The sequence below is a fragment of the Salmo trutta genome, chromosome 33 (genome assembly GCF_901001165.1).
Source record: "Salmo trutta chromosome 33, fSalTru1.1, whole genome shotgun sequence".
NCBI lineage: Eukaryota > Metazoa > Chordata > Actinopteri > Salmoniformes > Salmonidae > Salmo > Salmo trutta.
In genome coordinates, this window is record NC_042989.1 from 25601508 (window position 1) to 25615933 (window position 14426).

The 14426-nt window shown below is 47.3% G+C and overlaps 1 protein-coding gene across 4 annotated transcripts in view; it reads left to right on the forward strand.

The window, feature by feature from the left end:
- LOC115172751 (protein SCAF8) overlaps positions 1 to 13519 on the forward strand; it is a 58471-nt gene extending 44952 nt beyond the window's left edge. For all 4 annotated transcript variants that reach the window (XM_029730476.1, XM_029730477.1, XM_029730478.1 and 1 more), the window contains exons 17-20: positions 4938 to 5076; positions 9279 to 9335; positions 9488 to 9700; positions 9865 to 13519. In XM_029730476.1, coding sequence (XP_029586336.1) covers positions 4938 to 5076; positions 9279 to 9335; positions 9488 to 9700; positions 9865 to 11972 — 2517 coding nt within the window. In that variant the 3' untranslated portion in view covers positions 11973 to 13519. The remainder of the gene's footprint in view (positions 1 to 4937; positions 5077 to 9278; positions 9336 to 9487; positions 9701 to 9864) is intronic.
- Positions 13520 to 14426: the final 907 nt, after the last annotated feature.

Below are 14426 nucleotides of genomic sequence, written 5' to 3' on the forward strand. Positions count from 1 at the left end.
GGTGGGGTTTCAGGTGTCTCTGGAAGGTGGTGATTTACTCCGCTGTCCTGGCGTCGTGAGGGAGCTTGTTCCACCATTGGGGTGCCAGAGCAGCGAACAGTTTTGACTGGGCTGAGCGGGAACTGTGCTTCCGCAGAGGTAGGGGGGCCAGCAGGCCAGAGGTGGATGAATGCAGTGCCCTTGTTTGGGTGTAGGGACTGATCAGAGCCTGAAGGTACAGAGGTGCCGTTCCCCTCACAGCTCCGTAGGCAAGCACCAAGGTCTTGTAGCAGATGCGAGCTTCAACTGGAAGCCAGTGGAGTGTGCGGAGGAGCGGGGTGACGTGAGAGAACTTGGGAAGGTTAAACACCAGACGGGCTGCGGCGTTCTGGATGAGTTGTAGGGGTTTAATGGCACAGGCAGGGAGCCCCGCCAACAGTGAGTTGCAGTAATCCAGACAGGAGATGACAAGGGCCTGGATTAGGACCCGCGCCGCTTCCTGTGTAAGGCAGGGTCGTACTCGGCGAATTTTGTAGAGCATGAACCTACAGGATCGGGTCACCGCCTTGATGTTAGCGGAGAACGACAGGGTGTTGTCCAGGGTCACGCCAAGGCTCTTAGCACTCTGGGAGGAGGACACAATGGAGTTGTCAACCGTGATGGCGAGATCATGGAACGGGCAGTCCTTCCCCGGGAGGAAGAGCAGCTCCGTCTTGCCGAGGTTCAGCTTGAGGTGGTGATCCGTCATCCACACTGATATGTCTGCCAGACATGCAGAGATGCGATTCGCCACCTGGTTATCAGAAGGGGGAAAGGAGAAGATGAATTGTGTGTCGTCTGCATAGCAATGATAGGAGAGACCATGTGAGGATATGACAGAGCCAAGTGACTTGGTGTATAGCGAGAATAGGAGAGGGCCTAGAACTGAGCCCTGGGGGACACCCGTGGTGAGAGCACGTGGTGTGGAGACGTGGTGTGGCCACGCCACCTGGTAGGAGCGACCTGTCAGGTAGGACGCAATCCAAGAGTGAGCCGCGCCGGAGATGCCCAACTCGGAGAGGGTGGAGAGGAGGATCTGATGGTTCACAGTATCAAGGGCAGCAGATAGGTCTAGAAGGATGAGAGCAGAGGAGAGAGAGTTAGCTTTAGCAGTGCGGAGAGCCTCCGTGACACAGAGAAGAGCAGTCTCAGTTGAATGACCAGCCTTGAAACCTGACTGATTTGGATCAAGAAGGTCATTCTGAGAGAGATAGCAAGACCGCTGGCCAAGGACGGCACGCTCAAGAGTTTTGGAGAGAAAAGAAAGAAGGGATACTGGTCTGTAGTTGTTGACATCGGAGGGATCGAGTGTAGGTTTTTTGAGAAGGGGTGCAACTCTCGCTCTCTTGAAGACGGAAGGGACGTAGCCAGTGGTCAATGATGAGTTGATGAGCGAGGTGAGGTAAGGGAGAAGGTCTCCGGAAATGGTCTGGAGAAGAGAGGAGGGGATAGGGTCAAGCGGGCAGGTTGTTGGGCGGCCGGCCGTCACAAGTCGCAAGATTTCATCTAGAGAGAGAGGGGAGAAAGAGGTCAAAGCATAGGGTAGGGCAATGGGAGCAGGACCAGCGGTGTCGTTTGGCTTAACAAACGAGGATCGGATGTCGTCAACCTTCTTTTCAAAATGGTTGACGAAGTCATCCGCAGAGAGGGAGGAGGGGGGGGATTCAGGAGGGAGGAGAAGGTGGCAAAGAGCTTCCTAGGGTTAGAGGGGGATGCTTGGAATTTAGAGTGGTAGAAAGTGGCTTTAGCAGCAGAAACAGAGGAAGAAAATGTAGAGAGGAGGGAGTGAAAAGATGCCAGGTCCGCAGGGAGGCTAGTTTTCCTCCATTTCCGCTCGGCTGCCCGGAGCCCTGTTCTGTGAGCTCGCAATGAGTCGTCAAGCCACGGAGCAGGAGGGGAGGACCGAGCCGGTCGGGAGGATAGGGGACATAGAGAGTCGGAAAAGGAGGAGAGGAGGGTTGAGGAGGCAGAATCAGGAGATTGGTTGGAGAAGGATTGAGCAGAGGGAAGAGATGATAGGATGGAAGAGGAGAGAGTAGCAGGAGAGAGAGAGTGAAGGTTGCGACGGCGAAATATCATCTGAGTAGGGGCAGAGTGAGTAGGGTTGGAGGAGAGCGAGAGGGAAAAGGATAGAAGGTAGTGATCGGAGACTTGGAGGGGAGTTGCAATGAGATTAGTGGAAGAACAGCATCTAGTAAAGATGAGGTGAAGTGTATTGCCTGCCTTGTGAGTAGGGGGGGAAGGTGAGAGGGTGAGGTCAAAAGAGGAGAGGAGTGGAAAGAAGGAGGCAGAGAGAAATGAGTCAAAGGTAGACGTTGGGAGGTTAAAGTCACCCAGAACTGTGAGGGGTGAGCCATCCTCAGGAAAGGAACTTATCAAGGCGTCAAGCTCATTGATGAACTCTCCAAGGGAACCTGGAGGGCGATAAATTATAAGGATGTTAAGCTTGAATGGCCTATTGACTGTGACAGCATGGAATTCAAAGGAGGAGATAGACAGATGGGTCAGGGGAGAAAGAGAGAATGTCCACTTGGGAGAGATGAGGATTCCAGTGCCACCACCCCGCTGACCAGATGCTCTCGGGGTATGCGAGAGAACACGTGGTCAGACGAGGAGAGAGCAGTAGGAGTAGCAGTGTTTTCTGTGGTAATCCATGTTTCCGTCAGCGCCAAGAAGCCGAGGGACTGGAGGGTAGCATAGGCTGAGATGAACTCTGCCTTGTTGGCCGCAGACCGGCAGTTCCAGAGGCTGCCGGAGACCTGGAACTCCACGTGGGTCGTGCGCGCTGGGACCACCAGGTTAGAGTGGCAGCGGCCACGCGGTGTGAGGCGTTTGTATGGCCTGTGCAGAGGGGAGAGAACAGGGATAGACAGACACATAGTTGACAGGCTACAGGAGAGGCTACGCTAATGCAAAGGAGATTGGAATGAAAATTAACTAAACAGCTGGGGAAGCGAGAGAGCAGGGCCTCCCTCACTAACCATTCACTGAAACACTCAAATATAACTTTTCCAACTTCCAGTTTAGAAATTATAATTGATGTAAACTACAGTGGTTCAATGTTTCCAGGAATAGGCTCAAACTTAGTTTATTCAGCTAGATAACTTGGTACAGTATTCTTCCGTGAAACCCACCCAGTGCACCGTATCCTATGACGCCGTAGCTAACTAGCATGCTAGCATCCAATAACACACGGTTAGCACCAATACTTGGTTGCGTGATGCGATGTGGCTGTGAAGTTGGTGATTTTACAAGATAACTGTCAAGTTCCAAGTTGATCACACATGAATTCACTGGGCCCTTCTAGTTTCTATGGTTCCTCTCCCATTTCCTTTGTACTGAGTGTCTTCCGTGGAGCCAGTCAGTCAGTGGTGTGAAACTGTACACCATAATCTTCCTGTGATTGGTGCTAGCTGCCTGCCCTGTCTATGGGGTGCTTAGCCTCAAGTGTTCAGTCCTTTGTGACGGGGTTGATAGGATTGTTGAGTGAATGCAGGATGCACGGCCTGTGTTTGTTTGCTCGTGGGTGGGCCTAATGGAAAGGGTTGGCTCAGTGGGTGGGGGAAGTGTTTAGGCTGTGGATTAGTATACAACTGTCGGAGTTAATCTGTCTACTAAACTCATTCATGCATTTTACCCACACGCCTTATTCAACTCGGCAGTCAGATAGTTAAGTGATAATGCCCTCGAACCGGTGTTTGTGGAATATATTGGCACGGGTGTTGTTGGCACTTGCCAATATATCCTCCAAACACCAGCTTCAAGGGCATTATTACTTTTATACAACCGGTTACCAACATATTCAAATAATTATTGACATATTTTCATAGAATTTATTTATACTATTTCACAAGAAATAGTCCCGACACAATTCTAGGGTTGCTACCCAAGCCGGCTGGTCATTCGTTCTATCGGTTAGGTTACCAGAGACGGGACCCAGTCGTTCAGTCTTTTTGTTCCGTTGCCATACTGGCTGGCAATGTTCTTATCCCTTGCTTGCTAGCTAACTACGGCTAATTTACGGTCACGTCAAAAAGTGCAGCCAGAATAACAGCAAAGTAGCTGCATTTGCATTTGTTTAAGATGTTTTCTAGTGACATTTATTTTGATATATCCATAACAATGAGCTAATGAGGCGTGCTTTCGCCTGGCATAGAAAATGTGCTCACTCTTCAGGACACTGTTGTTCAGAGGAGCTAGCCAACAACACAGCGAACACAACCACTTCAAACTGAAGCTGGAAAGACTGCAAACTAGCTGCACTTCATTTTACCTTTCTTTGTGTATATCCATAAAAAATTATGCCAGCTGATTCATGATTTCGACTGGCTGGGAAATGATGCCTGCCTGTCTGTCTCGTCCCGACTCTCGACCCGTTCATTACTATGGGACAGCTGGAGATCGAATTTGAATATTGAAACAATGTTGCAAATGTCGGAGAGACAGACAGCAAGGTTTATACAAATCTCTGGTGTTGAAAACTAAATGTTAGTCTAAAAGAAATGTGAGATAATGTCTATATGCTTTTTATAGTGGAGATCAAGTTTATAAATTGCTTGGCTGGGCTGATGAGACAGTGGATTGCGCAGTCAGCTGGAACAGAGTAAATAAGCATTTTAACGTCATAGATTTAGCCAGTGGTAACTTGTGGAATAGACACTGGCTGGAATGCGGTTTTAACCAATCAGCATTCAGGATTAGACCCACCCGTTGTTTAATACATCTCAACTCTAAAGCATTTAAATGTTGTTGTTTCTCATAGTATTTGTCTTAAACCATGATTATCAGTGGGAAACTATTGTTTCTCCAAATGATTTGATTGATTGTTAAATGATATTACAGTGATCACATCTCAACCATGCATATTCATCCCAGCACTCATTTCACTGGTTTGCTCTCCTCTCTATCCTCTGTCTCAGCTCCCTGTGGCCCAGGCTGTCCCTGCTGGGGGTCTTGTGCCTCCATCCTTCCCTGTTTCCATGACAATGCCCCCGCCAGGCTATGGCCCCCCGCCCACCTTCCTCAGAGCAGGGTTCAACGCCTCCCAGCCTCCTCCAGGTAAGACACAGCAGTCTGCCAGTAAAGAGTATTGCATTAAATAAAATAAGGCCTATTGAACAGATTGTGAGTGAGCTAAAAAATATAATCCCCCTCCCCCAAACACTTTCTAGTAGAAATAGGCTACTGTATATAAAGAGGGACAGTCATTCAAGTTAGGTCTGTCAAATGAATGCAGCGCTGGAAAAAGTGCAATCCACTCCCGATCATCTACAGGATAAAACGTAATTTAAGGTGACGTACAGTGGAGGGGGAAAGTATTTGATCCCCTGCTGATTTTGTATGTTTGCCCACTGACAAAGAAATGATCAGTCTATAATTTTAATGGTAGGTTTATTTGAACAGTGAGAGACAGAATAACAACAAAAATATCCAGAAAACCGCATGTCAGAAATGTTATAAATTGATTTGCATTTTAATGGCTGAGCTCATCTCATGTGTGGGTGGCTGATCTCATCTCTTTGTGTGGATGGCTGATCTCATCTCTTTGTGTGGGTGGCTGAGCTCATCTCTTTATATGTGGGTGGCTGATCTCATCTCTTTGTGTGGGTGGCTGAGCTCATCTCTTTGTGTGGGTGGCTGAGCTCATCTCTTTATGTGTGGGTGGCTGAGCTCATCTCTTTATGTGGGTGGCTGAGCTCATCTCTTTATGTGTGGGTGGCTGAGCTCATCTCTTTATGTGGGTGGCTGAGCTCATCTCTTTATGTGTGGGTGGCTGAGCTCATCTCTTTATGTGGGTGGCTGAGCTCATCTCTTTGTGTGGATGGTTGATCTCATCTCTTTATGTGTGGATGGTTGATCTCATCTCTTTATGTGGGTGGCTGAGCTCATCTCTTTGTGTGGATGGTTGATCTCATCTCTTTAAATGTGGATGGCTGAGCTCATCTCTTTGTGTGGATGGTTGATCTCATCTCTTTATGTGTGGATGGCTGAGCTCATCTCTTTATGTGGGTGGCTGAGCTCATCTCTTTATGTGTGGGTGGCTGAGCTCATCTCTTTATATGTGGGTGGCTGAGCTCATCTCTTTAAATGTGGGTGGCTGAGCTCATCTCTTTATGTGTGGGTGGCTGAGCTCATCTCTTTATGTGTGGGTGGCTGAGCTCATCTCTTTATGTGTGGGTGGCTGAGCTCATCTCTTTGTGTGGATGGTTGATCTCATCTCTTTAAATGTGGATGGCTGAGCTCATCTCTTTGTGTGGATGGTTGATCTCATCTCTTTATGTGGGTGGCTGAGCTCATCTCTTTATGTGTGGGTGGCTGAGCTCATCTCTTTATGTGTGGGTGGCTGAGCTCATCTCTTTATGTGTGGGTGGCTGAGCTCATCTCTTTAAATGTGGATGGCTGAGCTCATCTCTTTATGTGTGGGTGGCTGAGCTCATCTCTTTATGTGTGGGTGGCTGAGCTCATCTCTTTAAATGTGGGTGGCTGATCTCATCTCTTTATGTGTGGATGGCTGAGCTCATCTCTTTATATGTGGGTGGCTGAGCTCATCTCTTTATGTGTGGGTGGCTGAGCTCATCTCTTTATGTGTGGGTGGCTGAGCTCATCTCTTTATATGTGGATGGCTGAGCTCATCTCTTTATGTGTGGGTGGCTGAGCTCATCTCTTTATATGTGGATGGCTGAGCTCGTGCGGATGTTTCTCTCACACCCTTCCTCGACCTCGAAAAACTGTTCTGTGGGCATGTGCATTTGCTTCACACATCTGCCAATCAATGGTGGCCAGGAGTATTGACACTGGCCAATCAGAAGCTTGTTGAGGCGTGAGGTCAGTATATAAACACCCGGACTCGCGCGTCTTAAGTGCTGAGGGTTGATGTCAGTGGTGTAAAGTACTTTAAGTAAAAAAAAAATACTTAAGATGTTTTTTTGGGCATCTATACTTTACTATTTATATTTTAGGAAACTTTTACTTCACTACGTTCCTAAAGAAAATAATGTACTTTTTACGCCATACATTTTCCCTGACACTCAAAAGTACTCGTTACATTTTGACAGGAAAATGGTCCAATTCACACACTAATCAAGAGAACATCCCTTGTGATCCCTACGTCCTCTGATCTGGAGGATTCACTAAACACAAATGCTTTGTTTGTAAATTATGTCTGAGTGTTGGAGGGTGCCCCTGGCTATCCGTAAATGAAAAAAAAGAAAATGGTGCCGTCTGGTTTGCTTAATATAAGGAATTAGAAATTATTATTTTTATACTTAAGTAGCAATTCCATTTACTTTTGATACTTACCGTAATTTCCGGACTATAAGCCGCAACTTTTTTCCCAGGCTTTGAACGTCGCGGCTTAAACAATGACGCGGCTAATATATGGATTTTTCCTGCTTTCAATTTTTTTTCCCAAAAAAACACATTCTGTGACGTGCTCAGTTTTTTGGCGGCATGAAGCTTTCATTAGACCAATGAAATTGCCGAACGGGTTAAGGTCAAACATCTTTTTTGTTTACTGTTTAGATTAAATCGAGCGCTCTCAAACTTCCCATCATTCTGATTACGGTAGTCATTTTGTCACCCTGATTCCTGGGGGTACAACAAAGTATATGCAGCCACTCGACATCAGTGTAAATCGTGCATTTAAGGTGGCGCTCCGTGTTCAGCGGGAGGCTTGGATGACAAGTGGGGAGAAATCCTTCACTAAAACGGGCCGCATGCGAAGAGCAACTTATGGTCAAGTCTGCCAGTGGGTCCTGACAGCGTGGAGCATTGTCAAAATATCCACTATCATCAACGGGTTTCGAAAGGCTGGACTGCTGCATGTTGAAGAGGGCTCAGCGGGGGATTTGCCTCCGGATGAAAGTGACGAGAGCGACAATGAAAACGATCCAATATCGGATGAAGCAATTCTGAGGCTATTCAACTCCGACACAGAAGGAGATGACTTCAGTGGTTTCGGTGCACAGGAGAAGGAAGATAGTGACCAATGACTTTCTTGGTAGGCTACTGTTTACTGCTAATTTTTTATTTTTTGTTACAAGCCGTGTTTCGTTAAAGCCTATTTATTTTTGTTACAAGCCGTGTTTCGTTAAAGCCTATTTATTTTTGTTACAAGCCGTGCTTCGTTAAAGCCTATTTATTTTTGTTACAAGCCGTGCTTCGTTAAAGCCTATTTATTTTTGTTACAAGCCGTGTTTCGTTAAAGCCTATTTATTTTTTGTTACAAGCCGTGTTTCGTTAAAGCCTGTGTAAAGTTCATTTGTTTCAATGTACCGGTAGGCACCTGCGGCTTATAGACATGTGCGGCTTATTTATGTTCAAATAATATTTTTTCTTTAATTCAGTGGGTGCGGCTTATATTCAGGTGCGCTTAATAGTCCGGAAATTATGGTAAGTATATTTAAAACCAAATACTTTTAGACGTACTCAACTAGTATTTTACTGGGTGACTTTCACTTTGACTTGAGTTATTTTCTATTAAGGTATCTTTACTTTTAATTAAGAATGACAATTAAGTACTTTTTACACCACTGGTTGATGTGAGGAGCGATTTTTGCCGATTGTAAAGACTTGGGCGCTACGGTAGAGTGTGAGAGAAACATCCGTACGAGCTCAGCCATCCACGTAAAGAGACGCACATGCAATTATTGAACTGGGAACATTTTCATACCGAGACTTTTTACAACATGATGTCACAATCGGAGCGATTGGGAAGTATTTCACGCTGGGAAGATTTTTACGTGACACAGGGCTCTAATCTCTGGCCAGTTGTTTTGTTCCATGATGACGTTGTTGTTTCAGGTATTAATGGCTTCTAATAGGTCAGAAAATGATGCGTTAACCATGAATTTAACCTACTGTTTATAACGAGGGATGCCCCACCACGTTTATCCTGGACACATAAATACTAGGAATTTGCGCCGGCCTCCGCTACGCTGGCATGCGAGAGAAATGAAACATCTCCACAGTGTGTGCCACTGTCCAATCCAAGGCCCAAACATGACAAGCGAGTGATCTGAGGCGGTTTGGTCTTTGATTCTCGCGCATCAGCTTGGGAAATCCTCAAGGGAAAGTGGACAGTGCATTATATGAACAAAGCACTGCATAAATTGTCCAAATTATACATATTTCAATAAGGGGAGAAAAGTGAAGCAGGGCATCCGTTAAAAGAGTAAATGAAGTTTGAATGGCCTAAATAGTGATTTATTGTTCAGATAATCCAAATAATGATAATGGTGTGATGTATGTCCCTCCTGTAGGTTTCATGCAGGCAGCAGGTGTTCCTCAGCAAGCAGGCATGGGCTCAGCTCCTACATGTAAGTACAGCATGACCTGACTGTCTATAGAACCCATGATGTTGCATTACTTTTTGAGTAAATATTGCCAGAAAATATTAAATTGTTATGTGATATGCTTTATTTAAAATAGAAAAATCTGACAGATGGTTTGTTCTGTTCCTCTCCTGCAGCTCTGGTGCAGCCCTCCATGTCGCAGGCTCAGGACAGCATGAAGGACTCCCCGTACGGAGCCACTGTCCCAGGAAGCTTCATGCCCTCTGCCATCCCTGGACAAGGGGTCTTCAACCCGCTTCAATCTGGAGTCCAGACGCAGCAAGGAGCCAATGACAAGACGGGCCAATCTGCTGATGGCATGGACGCTGCTGCAGAGTTAGTACTGCAAGGTAAACTATAATCTAGGGTTCAGGTGAAAGTTTTGCCATTCTTTTGTCTGTTCTTAATGACCCATTTAGAAATATTTTGAAAAATGTCTCACTTTCTCAAGACTTTGCTGCTGATACCTGTTTTTTTGCCGTTAAATAACTTTTTGTGTTCCTCTTCTCTCTAGGTATGCAAAATGCAATGAGTCGTCGTATGGGTCTTCTGGGGATGCACCCCTCAGCCTCCCTCACCCACCCCCTACACCAGCAGGGCCTGCCTGGCCAGAGGATGCCTGGGCTAATGCCGCTGGACCTCCGGCCTACTATGCTCCAGGGAGCCGGGGCCCGCTTCCCCCTCCTGATGCAGCAGGGACTGTCCCAACAGAGCATCCTGGATGCCTCCCTCCATGCACAGGCCCGCGCCAGAGCGGCCTCTCAGATGGACCACTTCAACAGGGCCGAGGGGGCCTTCAACCGGGGTCCCAACGCCCCAAACGAAAACATGTCTAAGGCTGAGGACCAGCCTTCCTCTCGGGCAGACGAGAGCCAGCAGGGGAGGGACCAAGACTACCGCTTCCCCCCGCCCCAGGAGAAGCAGAGCATGGGCCTGCTGAGGACACCTCCCCCGGAGCACAGAGAGTCCATGGGTGGAGGTGGACGTGGTGGGGGAGTTGGTGGTGGGGGTGCTGGTGGTGGGGGTGCTGGTGGTGGGGGTATGGGCGGAGGAGGCAGACCTGCCCTGCTCCAGACCCCAGTGAGGGAGCCAGCTAGAGACAGCGTGGTAGGGCGGCTTCAGGCCCTCGCCGGCTTCACCCCCCAGACCCAGAGTCGCTGGGGGCCACCTAGAGGGGACTTTGATGAGCGTGACATGCGGGGCTCACCGGCGGGGGTCTCCAAGGGCTTCCAGGAGGAGCGCCTTGGCTCCAACCAGGGGCAGAACTTTCCCAACCGCTTTGAGAACCAGCACCGCGCTGGGGCAGGAGGAGTAGGTGCTGGTGGTCCTGGTGGCAGGGGTGTTGGAGGGGGCCCGGCGTGGAGTCGTGGTGGAGCTAATGCTGCAGCACCGTTCGCTGATGCTGACATGCCACAGGACTTGGATGAGCACCGGCGCCCTTGGGACAGGCAGCAACGGGAGAGGGACGACAGGGAATTTGACTTAAGGAAGGAGATGAACGGCAACCGCCGTGAGAGAGATAGCCGCGAGAAAGAACGGGAGAGGGAGAGAGAGCGGGACCGGGAGAGAGAAAGGGACCATGGCCGTGAGCGTGGCAACCGTGAACGAGAGCAGGAATGCAACCGGGAGAGAGAGCGTGAAAAGGAGAGGGAGAAGGATCGGGAGAGAGAACGTGAGCGGGACCGTAACAAGCGTGGAGTCTGGACACCTCTTCTCCCTCTACCACAACCCCTACTTCCTACTCCTACCCTGACCCCAACACTCTCCCTGACCCAAGGCAAATCTCAGGCCCTGCTGCAACTACAGTCCAGGCTTCAACCTAAACCTGGACTCCTAACTAAACCGGGTCTGCTTCAAACTCCAACCCTCCTAACTCGGTCAACATCTCAAGCCCCAACCAAGTTCCTTCAAGCCCCATCCCAGTCTCCAACTCAAGCCAAGAATGAAGCCCTCCCCGGGCCTGAGCCCCAGTCCTCTACCCAGACCCATGCTTCCCCCAAGTCTGAGTCCTCACCCCAGACCCAATCCTCTCCTCAGAACCAGTCATCACCCCAAAACCTGGTTTCCCCTCAGGCCCAATCGCCGTCCCCTCCCCAGGCCCAGGCCCTATCCCCACCACAGGCCCTGTCCCCACCATCAGCACAGTCGCCCTCCCAGGCCCTGTCCCCACCACCGGCACAGTCGCCACCCCAGGCCCCATCGCCACACCAGGAGATCACTGACACCCAGGAAGAGCCAGAGAATCCCCTTTGGGCCAACAAGCCAGAGAAACCCCAGGAAGAACCCATGGAAGAGCCTGAACCCATAGAAGAGCCTGAACCCATAGAGGAACCTCCATCTCAGTTGGTCTATGGGACGGGGTTGAGGATGGACACTGACGTAGTGGCTGAGCCCACACCTGAACGGGCTCCCACCCCTACCCTCTCCCCCACTCCTGCCCCACTCCTCACACACCGCTCTGAGGAACCCCAATGCCTGCCGGAGCTCCTGGATGTGCAGCAACCACCACAGCATGCCTCCTCCTCCTCTTCCTCCTCCCCTAAGGACAATGGACTGAGTGAGCCGATGGAGGAAGCTGAGAAACAGCCAGTGGTAGAGCAAACTGACACTGAGGGGACATAATCATCACTCAGTAGGTAAAGATCATTTTGTAAAGTTGTCTCTTCTCTGTACTCATGTCAGCCACCCACGGGACCCTGGGTAGTAATTTGCATAATATTGTCTGATGACCTAACAACCGATTTTATTTCTCACATAACGGTGTACTTCAATAGATGGCTCGCTAGCTGATTAAATGGTAGGTGATTATGTTTTTCATTATTTTATTTCTTAGTTTTTTTTAGTTGTAATGCCACCCCACGGTTTAAAGCTTGGTGAATTTTAATGAAAATTGCTTGCCAAAATGTTTGAATTGTAAATGAGAAAAAGAGCTTTGACCTTCCTATGGAAGAGTGTACGGATCGTGGCTGTTTCCACTGAATTGAATCCAGATGAGGGAATACTTGAAAACTGCAGTCACTGGCCTGTTTTGTCTCTTCTTTTAAAATATGCTGCAGCAAAGTTTTAAATGAATGCCTTTGTGGTGTCCTATATGCTTCTGGTCTATAAGCAGAATATAGCCTACATACAGTAAGAACCGTACAGTTGCTTTTAAAAAGGAACATCCTAAAAGATTAAAAACATGACCTGTGTTATCCCCAAAAGAAATGTCTGTGATTTGTTCATCATAATGCAGTGATTCAAAGGACAAAGTAAGCCAGAGAGATAAAAAAAAATATATATATATATTTTTTTTTTAAAGGATGGTGGATGTTGGGTGCATTCTGTTTTAGTTTGAAATAAACATGCTTTGTTTGTTAACAAATGCTTTAGGACTGTATTTTCTGACCCAGGACCAGTGGAATAATGTTTTACACACAGACTATATGCTTTTTGCGGCGGTGTCACATACAAACAGCTGTGTCACTACAGTAGTTAGACCATTGACTTGATGTTGTCGTACCCCATTAAGTCAGGCAGGATGTTAAAGTGCCTGTACTTTGACATCGATCTATTCTGTCTAAACCGCTCTTTAGTTTGTTGTTTGCGACCATGGATTCATTTGTTATGTTAGTTTCTGCGCACTCTGTACTTCCCTATACTTTTGTTTGGTGGGTGACTTTGGGATCGGATTGTGCCTTCTTGATTTGATTATTGTTCAGCATAATGTCACCAAATACACCACACTATGCTCAACGTGCTGCTTTGGTTCCCTTGAGACTGTACAATCCCCAGAGAGACAGCAGTCTGTCCAGCAAGTTGACAACACAGACAATGATCTCCTTTGTCTGTGTGATCATAGCTGAGCAGCCTATACACCATTTAGCCTATGTATATGGGGAACCAACCAGTCTGTTTACTCCATCGTTGTGTGCATGCCGGCCTGTAGCCATTTATTATCCTTTGTCTTATTCATTTCATACTTACATTTACATTTACGTCATTTAGCAGACGCTCTTATCCAGAGCGACTTACAAATTGGTGCATTCACCTTATGATATCCATACTTCTTCAGTGCATTTCTGTTGCGACACTATACTACCAGGACAGGTTCAATAGTCTGAAGTTCTCTCAGAGAAGCAAATGTTATAAGAGTTGTGAAGTTGAATAAAGTTGAAGGTAAATCAGCATTCTTTCCCTTATTGTCATAAATCCTAATCTGGGTAGATTAGGGACCAGGATCCTTGTTCCACACACCATTACACCCCCTGGTTTGGCCTCTGGACTATAGATCAGGCTGCACAGTTTGATCACAGAAGACAGCATTCCACATGTTTTCATGGCTGGCATTTGAAATTCAAAAGGCCCAATCAAGGACATTACCAAGAGTTTGACTTTTATTCTGTACCGTATGAAACTTGTCAGAAATATACAAAGGTAAATTCCACACTGTTTACATCAGGGATCATGAACTAGATTCAGCCGAGGGGATTTTTTCTTCTTGAACGGATGGTCAGGGAGGCTGGAACATAATTACAAATCATTTGTAGACTGCAAATTGACTGCAAGAAGCCCAAACAGATATATTTGACTAAAACATTGTAATTTCTAATGTTGTTTACATTTGTATACGATCACATATACCTCTATATTATGTGTGAGAATACTTTGGAACATATTTCCAAAATTAAAATCACTTGGAGCTGATTTGCTGGTGTTTTTACAGTCTTTTATGTTCAACAATAAAAAATAAATACAAAACTTGGCCGCCCTGGTCTACATCACACCTACATCAATAAAGGTGTCTCAGTACTGTCATGTTTTAGCAGTGAGACGAAATACTGACCTATCACTCACACTGTTGCACACTAGCTACAGTACATAATGCAGAACGTTTTATATTGACATGGCAGAGAATGATTACTGTCAGAATGATCTGAAGATGCGCATAAACCAGCTATCTGGTATTGGCCGTAGACATATGCACTCAGAGCAGAAGGAAGACGGGGAGGGATAGAGACTACAAGGGATGGGGGGAGGTATAATAATGATGATGCCAACGGAGAAGGGGTTCCAACCCAAGAAGAGTTCCAACCA